The sequence below is a fragment of the Hemibagrus wyckioides genome, linkage group LG02 (assembly GCF_019097595.1).
Source record: "Hemibagrus wyckioides isolate EC202008001 linkage group LG02, SWU_Hwy_1.0, whole genome shotgun sequence".
NCBI lineage: Eukaryota > Metazoa > Chordata > Actinopteri > Siluriformes > Bagridae > Hemibagrus > Hemibagrus wyckioides.
In genome coordinates, this window is record NC_080711.1 from 1,866,428 (window position 1) to 1,887,479 (window position 21,052).

Here is a 21,052-nt window from a genome sequence, read left to right on the forward strand (position 1 = left end):
AATAGATGTGTCTTAATCAACATTATTATCCATTATATAGACCACTAAGAAGTTCTCATCACCACGAGTCCAGTGTGGGCGTGTCCCAATCCACAACACTATTCCACAGCCACAGAATAAACAACAGGCTTAACAAATTACACAATATGTGTGTCTCAATCCACACCATTATTCATTCACTGTAGTACACTACAGGACACTACAGGACACTACAGGACACTACAGGACACTCCTTCAAGTTTGTACATGTTCCAATCCATACAATCTATAAACTATAATACAGTGCATTATGGGTATTCTATATCTATGACAGTATGTTGCTTAGACAAGCGAGTTATGTGTGTGTGTGTGTGTGTGTGTGTAGTTTACCTGCCGACGTGTGTCATTTTGATGCGGTTATTGGGTATGACCTCCATTCCATCTTTAAACCACTTCCCCGTGACCTTCTCATCAGAAACCTCACATTTAAACACGGCTTGCTCAGCGGCCTTCACCGTCAGATCGGCAATGCTCTGCAGCACCTCCAGCTCCTTATCTGAAACACACACACACACACACACGTCACTCTATACACACACACACGTCACTCTACACACACCTTCATGACAGTAAAATCCTCCTCAAACAATTTGCTTAGTAATTAACACGTGATCTTAAACGGCATTACCTACATTACCCACAATGCCACTCGACTTCAGGGTTAAAGAGAGTGATGCGGCAGCACTTTACTCCTTCAGTCTGAGCTTCTGAATGTCCATCTTTCATGCTAACTCCACCATCGCACTCCTCATATCCTGAGTTGCTAACTAGCGCAGCTCTTTATTCCTTGAGTCTGAGCTTCCGAATCTCCATCTTTCATGCTAACTCCACCATCACACTCGTCATATCCTGCATCGCTGTCTAGCCAAACTAAGCCTAACAGCTTCATATAGCCACAATGGGAACGCAGCGTTTGCTGTGGACCGGTCCACCCTTTTTCATTTTTATAGACACATCCTGATCACCTGAGATCTTTGAAACATTCGTCTCCTGTTCACCTTCATTGTAACCGCGCTAGCAATAAAAACAAGAACAATAATACCATTAGCAATGAAACAAATGCTGTTAGAAATACCTTCCACCTCCAGCTCTCCCTTCGACTCCCCCCCGCTGGTGTAGACGTGGTACATTCCGATGTCCTCCTTGGTGGCTTCGTTGATGATCAGCCAGTGTTTCTTGCCTTCCTTCTTAATTCGATACTTTCCATCCCGACTCAGCTCCACCCCGTCCTTCATCCTTAAAATAAAGGAAGGAAAACCCTGGATAATTTAGAAAAGCAATTAAAGTTAAGATGATTCAAAAATTCTATGGTCTTTCATGCGGTCAGTGAAGGTCAGGACTGGATGAACGCTGTCATGTAGGAGTCTGTCAGCAGGGGGCGCCAAAGTGTAAAAAAAATCCTTACCATTTAACGCTGGCTCCTTCCTCAGACACTTCCACCTCAAACTCCACCTTTTCCCCAACCACCACATGGATGTCGTCCAGGAGCTTGGTGATGGTGACTGGAGGCTCTACACACACACACACACAGAGTTAAGTGAGAAAGGTACTGAATATTGTGCAGGATTTGTGTTGAGGAGCTGATGGTCACCTTGTACAAACACCTCAGTGAAGCACTTTTCCTCTCCGACCACACACTCGTACGCAGCGTCGTCCGACAGAGTGCACTTATTAATAGTCAGTCTGCGGATTCCTCCGATACTCTCAAACACGTACCTGCAGATAACAACACTCTCAAATACAGTGTAAAACACACACACACACACACACACACACAGGTGCGTACTTTGCTGAAGGTTTGATCTCCTGGCCGTTTTTCAGCCACTTGACCTGTTGGTTTGGATCGGTCAGTTCCACAGACATCTGGATCTTCTTCCCTTTTTCCACAGAGTATGCAGGGTCCAGCTTCTTCAGGAACGCTGAGACACAACAAACACAACAAACACACACATGAGTCACAAACACACACATGAGTTAAAAACACAACACACAGTTGAGTTTCATAACCATGAGGAAAAAGACACACTTCATTTTACCCCCCGGGGTTAAAAGCGGGGTCAAGAACCCGGGGTGAAAAGTGCTAAGATACACCCACCGTCGCTCTTTTTGGGCTCCACCTTCTTCATCTTCTTCAGTCTCTTCAGCATTCCGCGCAGGTCGGTGATCCCGTACTGGAAGGCGATCTTCTCATAGTCGCAGGGTTTTGCTGCCTTTAGGATCTCCCAGACGTCCACTTCCTCCTGAGGCTCCTCCTTCTGCTTCCTCTCTCTAACCAACAACCAAGAAAAAAGTTATATGTACGAATACTTTTGCTTGCGTGAACAATTTAGAATAGCTAGCATTGTGTGGGAAGCTAGCTAGCTAGTTTACTGGTGATGTGTTTATTAGCAACAGTACCAGACGATCCTTTTAAACAAACTAGCTCACTAGCTGGAATTATTAGCAAGCTCTTTACTGCTAGCTTGCTCTTTAACATTTTGGATTGGGTGGAATGTCCCTGAGGTTGTGTCGCTGTGTTGGATTTTAGCATTCTGGTACTAGAAGGTCTTGCTGAGGAACCTGTGCTATCAGGGTTTAAGGAATAGACTGAGGGACAGTGAGGAACTCCTGACCTTTTCTTAAGGAGGCCACTGAAGTCCAGATCTCCAGCATCTTCTCCTGCATCTCCTCTGCAGGTAGAACAGAAAGATGCAACATCTGTGTTAACATCTGTATTAACCCACCTGCCATATACCTGTTTATTAGCGCTATCATCTCCATGCTAATCCAGAGTTTACGCTAGTTTGCGTCATTATTTTGAGTGTTTACTGTAAATGTGCTGCTCTAGATTGTTTATGGTAGTTTGTTTATTTAATCAGAATGTTTTTTGTAGCTGTGCTCCTCCAGAATTTATGGTAGTTTGTTTGTTTATTTAGGGTGTTTACTGTAAACATGCTACTTCAGCATTTACGCTAGTTTGCCTGTGTATTTATAATGTTTACAGTAGGCTTATTAACCACATATTAATGCTAGTTTGCCTGTAGTCATGCTAGCAGACATGTTATCACATCCAGGATCTCACATTTGTTTAGAATTTGTTTTATGCTAGGTTTGCTACTCCAGCATCATGCTAACTTCCTTTAAACAGAAGAACATTAGCACACTGACCAGACATAAAAAACACCTCTAATTACGTCTAGTGATTTTAATGATGACAGAAAAACACAAACACACACACACGCGCAAACACACAAACACAAACACACACACACACACAAACACACAAACACACACACACACAAACACACACGCAAACACACACACAGACTCACGATCGCTTGAAGGCCTCCAGAATGTTGGTTTGCGCAACCTCCTGTGCAGCTGAAGGACGAAATAAAGACAAAATGACGACGAAATCCAACAAACGTGTGTTTCGTTAACTAGCTTTTCTCTCGTACCTTCCACTGTGACATCGAAAGTGCAGCTGTCGCATTTATCCTTGGACGTGACCTCGCAGCGATAACCTCCTGCATCTCCCTCCACCACCTTCACGATGGTCATCTCATACATGTAGATCTGAGTAAAAAAAAAGGCGTATGAGAGCCGTTTAAGTCAATGAGAAGGCACTTTCTGTGAAAAAAAACAGTTGTGAAAACATTTTATGTGAATGTGAGAGCATTTTATAAACTATGCTGCCAAAAGTATTGGGACACCCCTCCAGGTCATTGAGTTCAGGTGTTGTTTTTCAGGGGTTGGGCTCGGCCCCTTAGTTCCAGTGAAAGGAACTCTTAATGCTTCAGCTTCATACCAAGACATTTTGGACAATTTCATACTTTGTGGGAACAGTTTGGGGATGACCCCTTCCTGTCAGAAAGAACTTGACTGTCCTGCACAGAGTCCTGACCTCAACCCCATAGAACACCTTTGGGATGAATTAGAGTGGAGTCTGTGAGTCAGGCCTAAACTGGGACGTCTGCCTTTACATACACATGAATATAATATGGAGTTGCCCCGCCCTTTGCAGCTATAACAGCTTCAACTCTTCTGGGAAGGCTTTCCACAAGGTTTAGGAGTGTGTTTATGAGAAGGTCTGGCTCTATGGGGTTGAGGTCAGGACTCTGTGCAGGCCAGTCAAGTTCCTCCACACCAAACTCACTCATCCATGTCTTTACGGACGTTGCTTTGGTCACTGGTGTGCGGTCATGTTGGAACAGGAAGGGGTCATCCCCAAACTTACCATTTTAGTGTAAGTGAGAGCATTTTATGGAATTTATAACCACACACACACACACACACCTTAGTGTTCCTGTCATAGGTTTCTTTAAACTGCAGATGTTTTCCAGCTTTGCTGCCGAGGTCCAGCCACTTCCCTTTCAGCCACTTCAGCGTCGGCTTCCTCAGGAGATTCGCAGAGTCCACCTTGGCTACGAATGTGATGTTTTTCCCTGCAGCCGATAATGAGCCACTTTAAAATCAAACCTTTTTCACTTACTATAACTCTTATAACTATAAGCGTGGATGACCTCTGACCTTTGGTTGCCGTGGCACTCTGGGGCTTCTCCACAATGAGGCCAGTGACTTCCGACATCTGTCGCTCCTCCCCAGGCGTGTGCTCTGTAGGTGTGGCAGAGAGAATCAATTCAATCAGACAGTCATCAGACGGAGCTTTACGTTCTGGGCAGAACAGAGCGACGGTCAATTATTCGTCCTCCTGTAGGAACCGTTCTGAAACGTCTTATATCAGCCAGGCCTGTCCAGTATTACACTTTACACCACAAATGCTGGATTCTGATTGGTCAGAAGGTGTTGATTAGATTTCTATTGCAGCAGATCGGATAATAGCACAGCTGCACTTCCCAGCTTTATTATAATAATAATAATAATAATAATAATAATAATAATAATAATAATAATAAGTCTGATATGCTATTGTTTCTATAGCAACAGCTCAGGTAATAATTTCACACGTATGGAAGGAGTCTCCACTGTCAGAGGTAAAGAGCTGCTGAAACATAAGTGAGAATTTTAAACGTAGCATTAAACCAATAAAAAAATATGAGAAGTCCTTTAATAAATAATCAGAAAATCATCAGCTCCATTACACCATCCTGTCAATGATTAGTTTCCTGTATCACATACCCCACCAGTAACCCTGCCCCCTGAGTCTTTCACTTCTCATCAATATCATCACATGACCAAAAAAATCAAACTTAAATTTGGCAGATGCTCTTATCCAGAGTGACTTACAATTTATCTCATTTCATACAACTGAGCAATTGAGGGTTAAGGGCCTTGCTCAGGGGCCCAGCAGTGGCAGCTTGGTCCCAGGATTCAAACTGGCAAGCTTCCGATCAGAAGGCCAACACCTTAACCACTAAACCCCGCCCCCCCCATGTATTTCACGGTATGATGTTTTACAGGCCGTTTTTTTCTCCGTAGGTTCTGCCATAGGATGTGAAAGACACTCAAAGTCTTAATAATAATAATAATAATAATAATAATATTTTTTCTCATGTATATGTCATAGACAAATACATGGTAGAGGGGATTCTTGTGTCTTACCATCCTCTGGCAACTCTGCATTGTGGAGAGAGAGAGAGAGAGAGAGAGAGAGACAGAGAGAGAGAGAGAGAGAGAAAGAAAGAGAGATGAGGAAATCCATTAGCGAGTAATGAAGTGAGTCAAAGATAGTTGAGCCTTTTGAACATCTGACCTTCTACTATTACATTTACACACACTTACACTCCGTCCCACGTCTCCTGTCCTGTTAAAATTTCAGAATGAAGACGTATCGGTTGCCTAAAGTTTCTTTGAAATCACACACTTGCTTGTCGTTGCCGGTCGTCGTCGGTATGATCGGTATGTCTGTACCGCTATGGAGCGGCAACTTGAAGCTAAATCTGAGATAGAGCTGCGCTTTCATTCAGATTTTCTCAATTCCATCCAAATTAGGAGTGATGTTGTAGAGGGATTCCTTGGACTAATCCTGTAGTGTGTGTGTGTGTGTGTATTCTGATGTTTCTTTACTTCCCAACTTTAGTTCCTACCTGCAGTTAATCTCCATGAACTGTTTGAAGGAAAAACTGTCATTGAACATGTCACTAAATGTTGTAATGTAAATGCAGAAGTAGATGCAGAAGATCCAGCAGGCTGCTTCACATAGAAGCTCTCCGAAGCTCTCCTCTCAGCCATCTGAGATTTAAGTCTGTAATCTCTCATCTTCTCCCAGGAATCATCTCTAACACATCCTCACTGAGGTGCATACTTGATCTTGACTCAGTGATCTCACTGGAAATGAATCTGGTCACTATGGCATCTGTAGAAGAACAAACTCTGCTCTGATATCCTTCACCAGGACATTTCTGGATTCATCGTCATTTGACCCCTGGGGGACGGTACGATTTGTGCTCCTGAGAAATCTTCAGAGGGATGGTCTGGGGATCACTTCAGCCTGACCGTGGCATGTCCACCATCAGGTGCATGCCGAGTAATGTGATTGGTTCGTGTTGTTCAGGGCTGGAAGACGTCCAAATAGCACCAAAAATGGACCTCCACAAACAAGCCACGGTTCAAGTAATTCTTCTCCATTTTGAGCCCCGAAGTTTAGCCCCACCCACTTGATATCACAGCCTGCAGATTGCAATCACATGACCACTTCCTGGTTCAGTCTCAGAACCAGGAAGTAACTGGACACAAATCACACTGATATATTGTCACATCTCTAGAGCCTCTAGTGGAATCATCTCATCATCTTCTAAAGTTCTGTCAGAGATCAAAACTCAGTCAGTGATCCACCAAAATTCCAAACCAGAAACGTACGGGAGCTGCGGGATATGGGATATTCACCGCAGGGTCTTGTTACAAGACTCCCTGAGGGTTTGGAGACATTCTGAAGGGTCCACACATCTATTTTGGAGAAGGTTTGTCTTTCACTGTGAGATCCTGATAACCCGCGTCGAGTTTGGGATTGTTCATCGTCCAGCCGTGAAACGATGGAACCATCACGAATAAGAAGCGCTCACAAGACCCCGCCCCCTGAACGAACCCAGGATGCATCCTGGAGTGTGTGTGAGAACGTTCTAAGAGGAACATAATCAGTTTATTGCGTGTAATGGAGAGTTTCAGAGCCATGCATGCCATCCTTCATGACTTCTGACTGAACCTGGAAACATCTTGTATGTTGTCTTTGCTCTGTGGAACATGAACCGATTGTTCAGGCACAAAACACACAGACTTCAATATATACTTGAGTAGCGAGTATATATCACTTCCTGTTTTGAAAATTCAGCAACAAGTGAACATTTTCCAGCAGTGGAAAAGTTCATTTTTGACTAATAATAACAACATGGTGTTAACCACCATCCATCAGGCTTTTGGTGGAAAGTGCAGGAGAAAAAAAGACGCTATGCACAAAATCTGCCAGGTTTTATTGATATTTTTCCAAAAACAAAAACAAAAAAAAACCAATTTAATCTCATAGCACTTACACCAGTTTCACCAGTCGTGACCCGGTGGAAGTTCTGGGGGTGAATGAGGTCACAGCCCAACGCACTACATCATCAGCCAGTGTTTTATGTGACAGTATAGAGCTCCAGTCCTCACGCGCGCAGTCAGAACCTCTGGGACGGACGTGAAAATCCCGCGCCAGAGTCAGTGACCGACTCACGTGCATTGTTTACGGTGACGTGCACATTCGCATGTCTGGGTTCGCACTGCGTGATCTGGTGACCGCGCGCTCATTTTGGTGAGCGGCTGATCAGCAAACATACACACACGCGCGCGCGCGCGCACACACACACATATTCACGCACACGCCCACGCGCGCACGCAGAGACGTTTCCTTTTTCTTACCGTCCCCGGATTGTTCATCCTCTTCTGCACGAGAAGAAGCAACATGCAGTCAGAAAGGGTTAATACGCAGACAAGGAAGAGTTTCATCATCATCATCATCATCATCATCACACACACACACACACACACACACACACACACACCGGGTTTTTTCCCGGTCCAAACTGAGGACATACATCAACCATATTTATGGCACAACTGATTTGCATTTAGTGTCACCTGCAATACTCTATCTATCTATCTATCTATCTATCTATCTATCTACCTGTCTGTCTGTCTGTCTATCTAGCTATTTGTCTGTCTATCTAGCTATCTGTCTGTCTGTCTGTCTATCTATGTATCTGTCTATCTGTCTGTCTATCTATCTATGTATCTGTCTGTCTATCTATCTATCTATCTATCTATCTATCTATCTATCTATCTATCTATCTATCTATCTATCTATCTATCTATCTCAGTGTGATATAACAAACACACACACACACACACAGCTTCCTCACACCCGATCCTGTAACCATGGTTTTATAAAATATACAGACAAATAATTATAATCAATAAGAATAAACACACTGGTCATTTAATCAGATAATAAGGAAGTGATGCGGAAATGCACTGGCCACGCCCACAAACACGCCCACTGACAACTACTACAACCTGCATGACAGAGCAGTTGTTGGTGTGTGAGTGTGAGAAAAATAAGACAGTGTGCTATTGTTGTTAGAGTTGTTGTTAAAGTTAGTGTTCAGAGTGCTAACGTTAGCAGTATGTCTGTTAGCATTGCTAGTTGTTAGAGCAGAGGTAACATGAGGAAACTCACCAGCAGGAGGAGCTGCTTCCTGTTTCTTAGGAGCTACAAAAAAAGAGCAACAGATTCATCATTAGTAAGTGAGCTGATTATTTATTTAATTGTTTTTATTTATTTTTTGTTTTTTTATGGTGTTACTTTTGGTGTTTGAAATGTGATAGATATTATCCTATGTTTGCTAGGCTAGCTTTTAATCTGTAGGTTAGCTTAGACTCAGAATATATAACCTCTTAGTTATGAGTAAAATCCAACAAACATCAAAGACCTAAAGGTAAGTGGAATACTGGGAATGCTCCTTGGAATGCTCCTAACTTTCCGTCCTAAATCTAGATGTTTTAAATGCAGAAGTAAATAGCTCAGGACCAATCTCAGATGAACGTCTGATGTGGAACTGTGGACGCAGCTGTGGGCGGAGCTTAATCCTGTCCGAATAGGGCTGTAGGTTGAACAAATTGAATTGTTTCTGGAGCAAAGCGCAACAGCACCACCTACAGATTGGAACTTGAGAACGGAGACAGAGTGGATTCATTCACCCAATCAGTGGAAGTGATGTAATCACAGAGAGCCACACCCCTCCTGGACCTGGTCTCTGTTTGATCTGATACTTCAGGATCTGGGATTTGGATCGAAATCATTCCCATGAGGGCCTGTGATTTATCCCGAACGGGTTTCTAATCAAGCTATTAATAGAGATCGGGTTTTATCACCGAATCTGATTTCAGCATGACATATATCCCACTGGGAGTCATAATTATCCTCCGAAAAAATCCAGTTTAAACTGGGATCTGAAGGTAATCCCTGGGGATTAGTGATCAGACGAATGAGAGGCAGAGTGAGAGAAGTGAAGGGAGAGACGTGTCGTGTTGTGGTGATGATTTAGAGGGTGATAGAGTCGGATATCTCGGCTCCGTCTGCTAAACATCATTTGAGAAAAGTGTGAGAATGCGAGTGGGATTCGTTCGTCTCTATAAATACTCGCACCTCTCTCTCCATCCGCACGTTTCTCTTTTTATAGAGAGTCCATTTCTCCCAGCAGGACCAAACATGGAGGCGTGTCGGAGAGCGGCTCCGGTCCCGGTCACCTGTTCACAAGGCTATTCTGAAGCTGCGTAAAAATCAGCCGTAAACAGGTTCTTTTACTGATGGAGTGGAGGAGTTGATATCAGCAGCACTGCAGGAGGAATTTATCTTCCAGAGTCATGTTATGCTGAGGCTTCCACCATCTCTCTCTCTCTCTCTCTCTCTCTCTCTCTCTCTCTCTATCTCTCTAACCTCTGGGGAATGTCCATGTGGTGCGGATTTCTTGTCACGTTCATCCGCTCCCTCATTCTCCCCCACAGCTCTACTGTCCCTGCTACAGAAAGTGATCCAGAGAGGGGGGGGGCAGATGGGGGGGGGTTGGGGAGATAGATAGATAGATAGATAGATAGATAGATAGATAGATAGATAGATAGATAGATAGATTTTTTATGCACTGGACTGACCGAGGGCGAGGTGTCAAAAACTTCTGTAAAAAAATCTTGATGTTCACTGAGAGCTTCTCTGTGGAGAGCTTCGCGGTGTCTGTGGATCCAGAGTCTGTTCATAGACTGTTTGAAGTCTGTAATAATACAGATCTCTATTAATAGCTTGATTAGAAACCCGTTCGGGATAAATCACAGGAGAGCCTCTGGAGAACCCTGAGAAACCCTGAGGAACTGTGAGAAACCCTGAGGAACTCTGAGGAACCATGAGAAACCCTGAGGAACCCTAAGGAACTGTAAGAAACCCTGAGGAACCATAAGGAACTGTAAGAAACCCTGATGAACCGTAAGGAACCCAGAAGAACCCTGAGGAACTCTAAAGAACTGTGAGGAACCCTACGGAACTGTGAGAAACCCTAAGGAAATATGAGGAACCCTGAGGAACTCTGAGGAACTATGAGTAACAGAGAGGAACTCAGAGTTACACCAGAACTTATCTCTTTACTTGAAAAATAAAAAAAATGAGTGTGTGACTGAGTGTGTATGTGTGAGTAAGTGTGTGTGAGTGTGTGTGTGAGTGTGTGTGTGTGTGTGTGTGACACTCACTCACACTCACACACACACACTCACTCACACACACTTACTCACACATACACACTCAGTCACACACTCACTCCCTCACACACACACACACACACACACTCACTCACTCACACACACACACACACACACACTCACTCACTCACTCACACACACACTCACTCACTCACTCACACACACACACTCACTCACACACTTACTCACACATACACACTCAGTCACACACTCACTCCCTCACACACACACACACACACACACTCACTCCCTCACACAGACACACACACACACACTCCTATAAGTCACTCACTCCACACACACACTCCTCCTCCTCCACTCCCTCCTCACACACACACCTCCCACTCCACACACACACTCACTCCACACACACACACTCACTCACACACACACTCACTCCACACACACACTGATAGATTAGAATGACTCCCTCCTCCACACACACTCACTCACTCCCACACACTCACTCACACACACACTCACTCACTCACACCACATGAGTAAGATGAGTAGATGAAGATGAGATGAAGAAGACACTGGATAGATGAAGAGTCACACAGTCGATAGAGTGGTGAAGATAGATGATGGTGAAGGGTGAAGTGAGAAGGTGAGATGAAGATAGATGGATGGTGAAGATAGATGATAGATAGATGAGGTGGTGGGGAGTGAGGTGGTGAAGAGATGGGTGAGATGAAGGTGAGGTGAAGGTAGGTGAAGAAGATGGTGAGTGAGTGAAGGTCGAAGGTGGTGAGTGGTGAAGTGAGTGAGCCAGGTGGTGAGGAGATAGGTGAGTGAAGGTGAGTGAAGGGGCAGTGAGCAGGTGGGTGAGGTGGATGGCAGGTGGTGAGGGCGAGTGAAGGTGGTGAGGTGGGTGGTGGTGAGCCAGGTGGTGGTAGGTGAGTGGTGGCCAGGTGAGGTGGGTAGGTGGGTGAGAGCGGGTGGGTGAAGGCTGAAGGCAGGTAGGCCAGTGAGGGGCTCGAGCGGGCTGAAGATGAGGCGAGCCAGGGTAGTAGTGAGATGGCTGGGGTAGATGAAGGCCAGTGGTGAGCAGGCGCCAGTGAAGGCCCGAATGAGTAGATAAGAAGATGGTAGGCCCGGAGGTGGATGAGTGAAGGTAGATGAAGATGGATGAAGATGAAAGAGTGAAGATGTAGTGAAGAAATGATGAAGGTGAGTGAAAGAGATGAAGGATAGATAGATGAAGGAAGATGAAGGATAGATGGATGAATGAAGATGAGTAGATGAGTAGATGAGTATAGATGAGTGAGATGAGTGAGGTAGATGAAGGTAGATGAGTGGGTGAAGTGGTGAGATGAGTGAGGTGGTGAACAGTGATGGGTGAAGGCCAGAGGTGGATGAGTGAGATGGTGGTGGTGAGTGAAGGTAGATGAGGTGGTGAAGTGGACTGGTGAGAAGGCCAGATGATGAAGATGACGAAGGTGGTGAGTGAGGTGAGATGGGTGAGGTGGTGGGTGAGGGTGAGTGGTGAGGTGAGGCAGGTGGTGGTGAGCTGAAGGTGGCGTAGTGGTGAGTGAGTGGTGAGGTGGGTGAGGTGAGTGAAGGCCGAGGTGGGCGAGGCCAGGTGAGCGGGGTGAGAAGGTGGTGAGCCAGGTGAAGGCCCGGCGAAGTGAGCGAGATGAGTGAGTAGAAGGTGGTGGGCCAGAAGTGAAGGTAGAGCGAGGCCAGTGATGGAGCGATAGCCAGGCCCAGGGCGAAATGATGCCAGGCTGAAGATGAAATGAATGGGCGATGAAGTGGTAGATGAAGATAGATGAAGATAGATGATGGGTGGGATGAGATGTGAAGATAGATAGATGGAGTGATGGATGAAGATAGTGAAGTGAATGGTGAGATGGGATGGGTGGCGAAGAGATGGTGAGATGAAGATAGATGAATGAATGGAAGGATGAGTGATGATGATCAGTGAGTGAAGATGAGGTGATGAGAGTGGATGGTGAGATGAGGAGTGAGTGAGAGTGAAGGTGGATGGTGGAGTGAGGTGAAGGTGAAGAAGGTGGTCGAAGGTGGTGGAAGGTGAGTGACTGAAGGGGGTGAGTGAAGGTGAGTGGTGAGGTGGTGGTGAAGGTGGTGGTGAGGTGAGGTGAGAGGTGGTGAAGGTGAGGCGGTGGGTGAGGTGGCTGGGCGAAGGTGAGTGAGGCCAGGTGGTGGCGAGCCAGGTGGGCGAGGCTGGTGAGAGCGGGCGAGGTGGTGAAGAGGTGAAGGCGAGCTGGTAGTGAGCAGGCTGGCTGAGCGAGCGAGTGAGTAGAAGAAGATGAGTGGAAGATAGATAGATGGAAGTAGATGAAGATGAATCGTGAAGGATGATGATAGTGGATGAGTAGATGAAGATGAGATGAGATGAAGATAGGTGGATGAGATGGTCGTAGATGAGATGAGATGAAGATGGTGGGTGATCGATGGGTGGGCGATGAGATGAGTGGTCAGATGGTGAGATGGATGGATGAGTGGGTGAGGTATGCAGTGAAGATGGATGGTGGTGGTGAAGAGGTCAGATGAAGATGAGGTGGGTGGATAGATGGAAGATGGTGAGTGAGAGGTGGTGAAGTGGGGTGAAGGTGCCAGATGGTGGTGAGGTAGGTGAGTGGGTGGTGGTGAGGTAGGTGAGGGTGGTGGTGGAGTGAGGTGGCGAGGTGGTGGGTGGCGGTGAAGGTAGGTGGGTGAGGCAGGTGAAGGGGCGGGCCGGTAGGTGGTGGCGGGTGAGTGAGTGAAGGGCGGTGAAGAAGGTGAGCGAGGGTAGGTAGTAGGCCCGAAGCGGCGGGTGAGGTGAGGCTGAGTGAAAGCGAAATGAAGGCTGAGTGAGCGAGTAGGCCAGGCCCAGGATAGGTAGCCCAGGTAGGCCCAAGGATAGATGAGATGAGATGAAGAACGATGGTGGATAGATAGATGGTGGATGATAGATAGATGAGGGTGAAGATGAGCAGGTAGATGAGTAGATGAAGGATAGATGAAGATTGAGGATGAAGTAGATGGAGCTGAGGTAGATAGATGGGTGATAGGATGAGTGATGAAGGAGTGAGGGCAGATGAAGTGGGTGGGTGAGAATGAAGGAGTGAAGGGTGAAGACCAGGTGAATTGGTAGATGATAGATGAGTGAAGGTGAGATGAAGATGGTGAGTGGGTGAAGAAGAGTGGATGAATGAGTAGTGGAGTGAGGAAGGTGAGATGAGTGAGAAGAAGATGGTGGTGGTGAGTGAGGTGAGTGGTGGTAGTGAAGGCGAGGTGAGTGAGTGGGTGTGGTGAAGGGTGATGGTGCGACCCAGGCGGTGAGAGTGAGGTGGTGGGCGAGTGAGCGAAGGGCGGTGAGGCCAGGTGAAGGTGAGTGGCGGGGCCGAGCTGAGCGAAGCGGCGAGTGGTGGTGAGAGGGGTGGGCAGGCTGAGCCAGGCGATGAGGGTGGCTGGCAGGCCAGAGCGGGCCAGGCCCAGGTGAGTAGCCGAGTAGGTGAGCCAGAAGGGCAGAAGCAGTAGAGAAAGGCCAGGCTGCAGCTATAGTGACCAGGAGGCCAGGCCAGGCAAACAGTCATCTCATCACGCATCATCATCATCATCACTCCTGCATCGCCATCATAAACCATATAAATAAATATCACTCATCATCACGCATCACATCCTAAACCATCATCATCATCACTTGCATCACCTCATCATCACCTCCATCATCGCATCACTCCTCCATCCACTCCTCCTCACACACACTCCACACACACACCTCCTCACACACACATCACACACACACACCTCCTCACTCCACACACTCCTCCATCCACACATATCAAACACACACACACACTCACTCCTCCCACTCCACACACACACACTTACTCAAACACACACACACACACACACACACACACTCCTGCACACACACTCTCCTCCTCCTCCACACACACACACTCCTCCTCCTGTCACTCCTCCACTCACACCTGCCACTCCCACACACTCACACACACTCACTCCTCACACACTCCCACTCCACACCTCACTCACACACACGCCTCCACACACACACACTCACTCCACACACACACACTCCTCCCTCCCCCTGCCCACTCACACACACACACTCACTCCACACACACACACTCACACACACACTCACTCACTCACACACACTCCTCCTCACTCACTCACTCCCACACACTCACTCACACACACTCACTCACACACACACTAACTCACTCCCACACACACACTCACTCACACACACACTCACTCACTGAGATTACTCACACACACACACTCAATAAGTAGATGAACACACACACACACTCACTCACACACACTCGCTCCACACACACTCCAAATGTAATCAAGGTCACTCCACACACCTCCTGTACGCTGCACATCACTCACATCACCTACTAATGCACTCCACACATCCTCATTTATCATCATCACACATCACTCCTCCATGGGTACTCAATAGACACCACTCCACACACACCTCCTCCTCCTCCTCACTCCTCCTGCACTATGGCGGAGGTAAATACACCATGAAATAGTGAGAATACACACACACACACTCACTCACACACACATAGAATCCTCCAGGTCCATCCTCCACTCACACACACACACACACTCAGTGGGTGAGTCACACTTACTCAAACACACACACACACTCACTACGACACACACACTCCACTCCTCCTCCACTCACACACACCTCCTCCTCACACACACGTCTCCCCTTCCTCCTCCACTCCTGCCTCCACACACACACCTGGCCTCCTCACACACACCTCCACTCCTCCACACACACACACTCCTCCTCCCACACACCTCCTCACACACACACACACACACTCCAGCACACACACACTAGGCACACACCTCCTCCTCCTCCCACACACACACTCCAGGCTCACACACACTAAACTCCACACACACCACACTCACTCAGACACACTCCACACACACACACACACACACACACTAAAAGGCGGCCAAACTGAAGACACACACACACTCACTCCACACACACACACTCACTCCACACACACACACACACTCTCACTCCATCCCACACCTCCACTCCTCCTCCACTCACTCACACACACTCCCCACACTCCCACTCCCCTGACACACTGAAAGTCCTCACTCCACTCCCTCCCACACACACTCACTCACCACTCACTCACAAAACTCACTGGCACACACACACACACACTCACTCACACTCACACACACACACTCACTCACTCCCCACTCACACACTCCTCCAGTAGTATAGATGAAGTGAAATGGGTGAGTAGATAGATGGTATGAAAAATGGAAGATGATGAGTGAAATGGATGAATGAAGGCGGAGTGAAGGAATAGATAGATGGATGAGTGAAGATGGTGAAGGGCCAGATGAAGAGGTAGATGAGTGAAGGTGGTGATGAAGATGAGGTGAGGTGAAGAGATGGTCGGAGTGGTGGTCAGAAGATGAGGCGAGGTAGATGGTGAAGGTGAGTAGATGAGGTGAAGGATGAGGAGATGAAGATGGGGTGGTGAAGGGTGGGTGAAGTGGGTGAGGTGAGTGAGTGAGTGAGGGACCGAGTAGTGGTGAGAGTAGTGAAAGGTGGTGAGGTGAGTGAGGTGCGGTTGGTGGTGAGGTGGCGAGCGAGTAGGTGAGTGAAGTGAGGCGAAAAGGCCAGGCTGGGATGTAGGGCGGGTGGACCGAAAGGTGAAGGCGAAGCGGTGAAGGATCGGGCGAAAGAAGGTAGGCCAAGGCCAGGCGAGTGGTAGGCGTGAGCAGCGAAAGGCGGGCAGGCCAGGCCAGGCAGAGCGCCGTGGCGACCAGGGCGAGTGGCGTAGAAATAGTAGGCCAGATGAAAGAAAGGCCAGGTGAGAGGCTGAGTGAAGGTCGATCGATAGAGATGAATGTCGTGGAAGTGGATGAAGATGGATGGATGAAGATAGATGAGATGGTAGATGAAAAGATGGGCGATGATGGATCAGATGAAGTAGATGATGAAGATGGGTGGATAGATGAATGGTGAGGGAAGAGTGAGATGAAGATGGTGATAGAGTCAGATGAATGAGTGAGAAGGGGTGAGTGAGAGGCCAGGTGGCGGGTGTGGTGGTGAACGAAGGTGGTGAAGGTGAGGTAGTGTATGTGTGTGACGGATTGAGTGAGTGAGTGGGAAGGTGAGGGATGAGTGAGGTAGAGCGGACCATGGGTGGCGATGACGAAAAGGCTGGTGAAGGCCAGGCGGGAGCGTGAAGTAGTGGATGGTGAGTGGTGGTGAGGTGAAGTGAGGTGATGGTGGTGAAGGTGGTGAAGGTGGTGGGCGGAGTGAGTGGTGAGGTGAGTGGCGAGGCCAGGCGAGTGGTGGTGAGAGGAGTGGGCGAGCCAGGCGAGTGGCGAGGCGGGCTGGTGGGTGGGGCCAGAGGGTGAGTGGCGAAAAGGCTGAGGCCGCTGAAGGTCCAGTAGATCGAAGAGCCCATGAAGATAGATAGATCATCCATGAGATAGATGAATCATGGGATGAACCGTCGTCGTGGGCGTCACTCAGTGGAGATGAGTGAGAGTACGCATGAATCCTCACACACACACATGATAGATGGACAGGCGTCCGGATGGAAGTGGGTAGATGAGAAGATGAGATAGTCCAGATATCAAGATGGCCAGAAGATGGATGAAGATAGATAGATGAGTGGAGTCAGATGAACCAGACTCCTCCTCACCTCCTCCTCCTCCTCACTCCACAGCCACACTGGTGAGTGAGGTGGGGTGGTGAGATGAAGTGACACACAGGTGGGGTGAGATGGGGTGAGTGGGATGGAGTGGGATGGGCCAGGTAGGCCACGTGATGAGATAGATGAATGGTGAGGGTGAGAGCCAGTGGTGAATGGGGTGAAAGGTGAAGAAGGTGAGTGAGGCGAGGTGAGTGGTGGAGTGGTGGTGAAAGGTGGGTGAGGTGAGGTGAGCAGGCGGTGGTGAGTGGGCAGGCCAGGTGGTGAGGAGGCTGGTAGGCTGATGAGCCCAGGCGGAAGTGGTGAGCCACAGGCCACTCACTGAGCGAAGGCGGCGTGAGGCCAGAGCGGTCCTCCCCTCCCACACTCAGGAGCGAGTGCCAGGCGAGCCCGAGCGACTCGGTGAGTAGGAAGGCGAAAGATCGTCGGCGCATCTCCTCACACATCAGGCCGAATAAAAGTAGATAAACTCCTTAGATGAAAGATAGATGAAATGGATAGATAAATGAATGAATGAAGATGAGATAAATAGATAGATGAATGAAGTGAAGATGAATGAAGATGAAAAATGAGTAAAGATGAGGAATGAAGTAAATGAAGATGGCAGATGAGTGAATGAGTGGACTGGGAAGAAGATGAGTAAGTAAATAAATGAAGTAGATGAGATGCAAAGGGCGAACAGGTCAGATGAGTAAATGGGCAGGGATGGAATGGTATGATGAGATGGTGAGTGAATGAGTGAGTGGTGAGTAGATGAGGGCCAGAGTGGTGGTGAATGGCCAGGTGAAGAGATGGTGGTGCCAAAGTGAGTAGATGAGATGAGTGGTGAAGGGCCAGGTGAGGTGGTGGTGGTAGATGGTGAGTGAGTGAGGGTGGTGAGTGGTGGTAGTGGGTGGTGGTCAGGTGGATAGGTGGTGAGATGGGATGGTGGTGGGGTGGTGGGTGGTGAGAAGGCGAGGTGGTGGAGGACGGGTGGTGAGTAGATGTTTGGCGGGTGAAGGTGGTGAAAGAAGAGGCCCGAAGGTGGTGCCGGGACGAGTGAGCCAGGTGGTGAGTGGTGAAAGAGGGCCAGGTGAGCGGGGAACAAATGAGTAAATATCATCCAGGCGAGGCGGGTGCATATCATCCTCATCCAGGCGGTGACACACACAGGTGAGTGATATCGACACACACACACACACACACTCTATGAAGACACACACACACACACATGGATACTGTCCTCCACATGATGAAGAGTCCTCACTCACACCTCTCTCACACTCCCACTCTGCCACTCCTCCTCCTCCTCACACACACACACACACACACACCTCCTCCTCCACACACACCACTCCTCACACACTCCTGGTGGTCCTCACACACACACACACTGAGTCCACTCTGTCACACACTCCTCCTGAAGGTGTCCTAGTCCTCCAGGCCAGGCGAGCTCCTCCATCCTCCTCCACCTAAGGTGGGCCTCACACACACACACCACCCCTCCCTCCTCACTCCTCCACACACACACTCCATGAGGACTCCTAATCCACTCCTCCTCCACCTCCACCACTCACTCCACAGACACTGCTTAGGTGAACTCACACACACACACACACTCCTCCTCCTGCCCTCCTTCACCCACACTCCACCCACTCCACTCCTCACTCCACACACCCTCCTCACTGTGAGCGACTGAGCACTCCACTCACACTGAGCGGGTCACACACACTCTCACACACACACTCACTCACTCACAAACACACACTCACTCATCTCTCACTCACACACACACTCACTCCTCCCACCCACTCACTGACACACACACTCACTCCTCCCAGCGGGTAGGATGGAGTAGATGAAGGTCATGGGCGGCTCACACACACACACACACTGACCCACACACTCACTCACACACACTCAGACACACACACACTCACTCCTCGAATGAAAGTGAATGGTTGGATGATGAATGGTCAGTGATGGATGGTGAGTCGGTGAGTGAAAGATGAATTAGATGAAGGTGAGATGAATAGAGTGATGAAGATGAGATGGGTGAAGGATGAATGTAGATGAATGAAGATGGGGTGGTGGTGAGGTGAGAAGTGGTGAGATGAAGGTGGAATGGTGATGGGATGAATGGTGGGTCGGTGAAGTGAGGTGGTGAGTGAGGTGCGATGGTGAGTGAGAGTGAGGTGGTGAGAGGTGAGTGAGGTGAGGGGTAGATTGGGTGAAGGTGGTGAGTGAGTGGTGAAATGGTGGTGAAGAGTGAGCGTGGTGAGAGGTGGTGGTGAGGCCCAGGTGAAGGTGAGGTGGTGAAGGCGGTGAGCCAGTGGGGCGGAGTGGTGGTGAGGAAAGAGCCGAGGCGGTAGGCGGCCAGGTGGTAGGGGCGAGTGGTGAGCGGTAGGTGGCGAGCCAGCGAGTGAGGCGAAAGTGAGGTGAGCGAGGGGCGAAGGCCAGTGTGAGGCAGAAAGCGAAAGAGCCCAGGCCAGGCGAGTGAGTTGAAAGATGAGAGCAGTAAATAGATAGATAGATGAGTAAATGAATGAAGGAAGATGAATGATGAATGGCGAAGATGGTAAGATGAAGATGAAGATAGATGAAGATGAGTGAAGGTGGAGTGGATGAAGATGGATGAGAAGGATGAAGGATGGTGATGAGGTAGGATGAAGATGGTGAAAGATGGTGAGATGGATAGATGAGTGAGGTAGGTGGTGAAGATGGTCAGTGGATGGATGAAGGTGAGGTGAGGTGGTGAGATGATGAAGGTGGTGAAGGTGAGTGGTGGTGAGTGAGTGGGTGGTGATGAAGGTGGAGTGAGGTGAATGGTGGGTAGGTGAGGTGAGTGAAGGTGGTGGTGAAGGTGGTGAAGGTGGTGAGGTGGTGAGCGGGTGTGGTGTGGCGGTGGTGGTGGTGAGAGTGAAGGTGGTGGTGAGGTGGGTGGTGGTGGTGAGTGGGGCGAAGGCTGGTGGTGAAGGTGAGTGAGTGCCAGTGAATAAATGTGAAGAAGAAGGTGAGCGAGTGAGGTGGTAGATGAAGAGGTGGGCGAGTGAGCGAAGTGAGCCCGCTGATAGCGAAAGGCGAGCGAGTAGAAGGGTGAGTGCCAGTGGTGGTGTGTGACCAGTGAGCGAAGGCCAGGAAGAAGTGAGAGCGAGCTGGAGATGAAAGGTGGGCGATGGCGTGACGAAGTGGTGGTGAGCTGAGGCCAGTGAAGCCGAGGCCGAGTGACCAGGCGAGGAGTGAGAAGGATGAGACGGGTGCAGACTCCAGGCCATCCTCACACTCACACACTCACTTCCTCACTCCACCTCCTCACTCACTCACTCACTCCACTCCACACACTCACTCACTCACTCCTGAGGGCGGGTGGCCCAGAGGCGACTCACCACACCGGTGAGGCGGTGAGTGCACACACTCCACACTCCCTCACTCCACTCCTGAGCTCACTCACACACACACTCACTCTCACACACACACACTCACTCTCTCTCTCTCTCTCTCTCTCTCTCACACACACTCACTCACTCACACACTCACTCACTCACTCACTCACTCACACACACTCACTCTCACACACACACACTCACTCTCTCTCTCTCTCTCTCTCTCACACACACTCA

At 48.6% G+C, this 21,052-nt stretch overlaps 1 protein-coding gene and 1 long non-coding RNA gene across 2 annotated transcripts in view; one reads left to right on the forward strand and one right to left on the reverse strand.

The window, feature by feature from the left end:
* Nucleotides 1-59, forward strand: part of LOC131363362 (uncharacterized) — a 1,615-nt gene extending 1,556 nt beyond the window's left edge. Inside the window, exon 3 of the long non-coding RNA XR_009206308.1 lies at nucleotides 1-59. This exon is cut by the window's left edge and continues 366 nt beyond it. This is a non-coding gene — a long non-coding RNA (uncharacterized LOC131363362).
* Nucleotides 1-21,052, reverse strand: part of mybpc2a (myosin binding protein Ca) — a 42,540-nt gene that overhangs the window by 12,862 nt on the left and 8,626 nt on the right. Inside the window, exons 2-13 of the mRNA XM_058405805.1 lie at nucleotides 8,687-8,719; nucleotides 4,549-4,632; nucleotides 4,315-4,463; nucleotides 3,477-3,594; nucleotides 3,351-3,399; nucleotides 2,652-2,708; nucleotides 2,135-2,307; nucleotides 1,826-1,958; nucleotides 1,631-1,755; nucleotides 1,445-1,550; nucleotides 1,115-1,275; nucleotides 370-535 (exon numbers count right to left, since the gene is read on the reverse strand). Of these exons, the coding sequence (XP_058261788.1) occupies nucleotides 370-535; nucleotides 1,115-1,275; nucleotides 1,445-1,550; nucleotides 1,631-1,755; nucleotides 1,826-1,958; nucleotides 2,135-2,307; nucleotides 2,652-2,708; nucleotides 3,351-3,399; nucleotides 3,477-3,594; nucleotides 4,315-4,463; nucleotides 4,549-4,632; nucleotides 8,687-8,719 (1,354 nt within the window). The remainder of the gene's footprint in view (nucleotides 1-369; nucleotides 536-1,114; nucleotides 1,276-1,444; nucleotides 1,551-1,630; nucleotides 1,756-1,825; nucleotides 1,959-2,134; nucleotides 2,308-2,651; nucleotides 2,709-3,350; nucleotides 3,400-3,476; nucleotides 3,595-4,314; nucleotides 4,464-4,548; nucleotides 4,633-8,686; nucleotides 8,720-21,052) is intronic.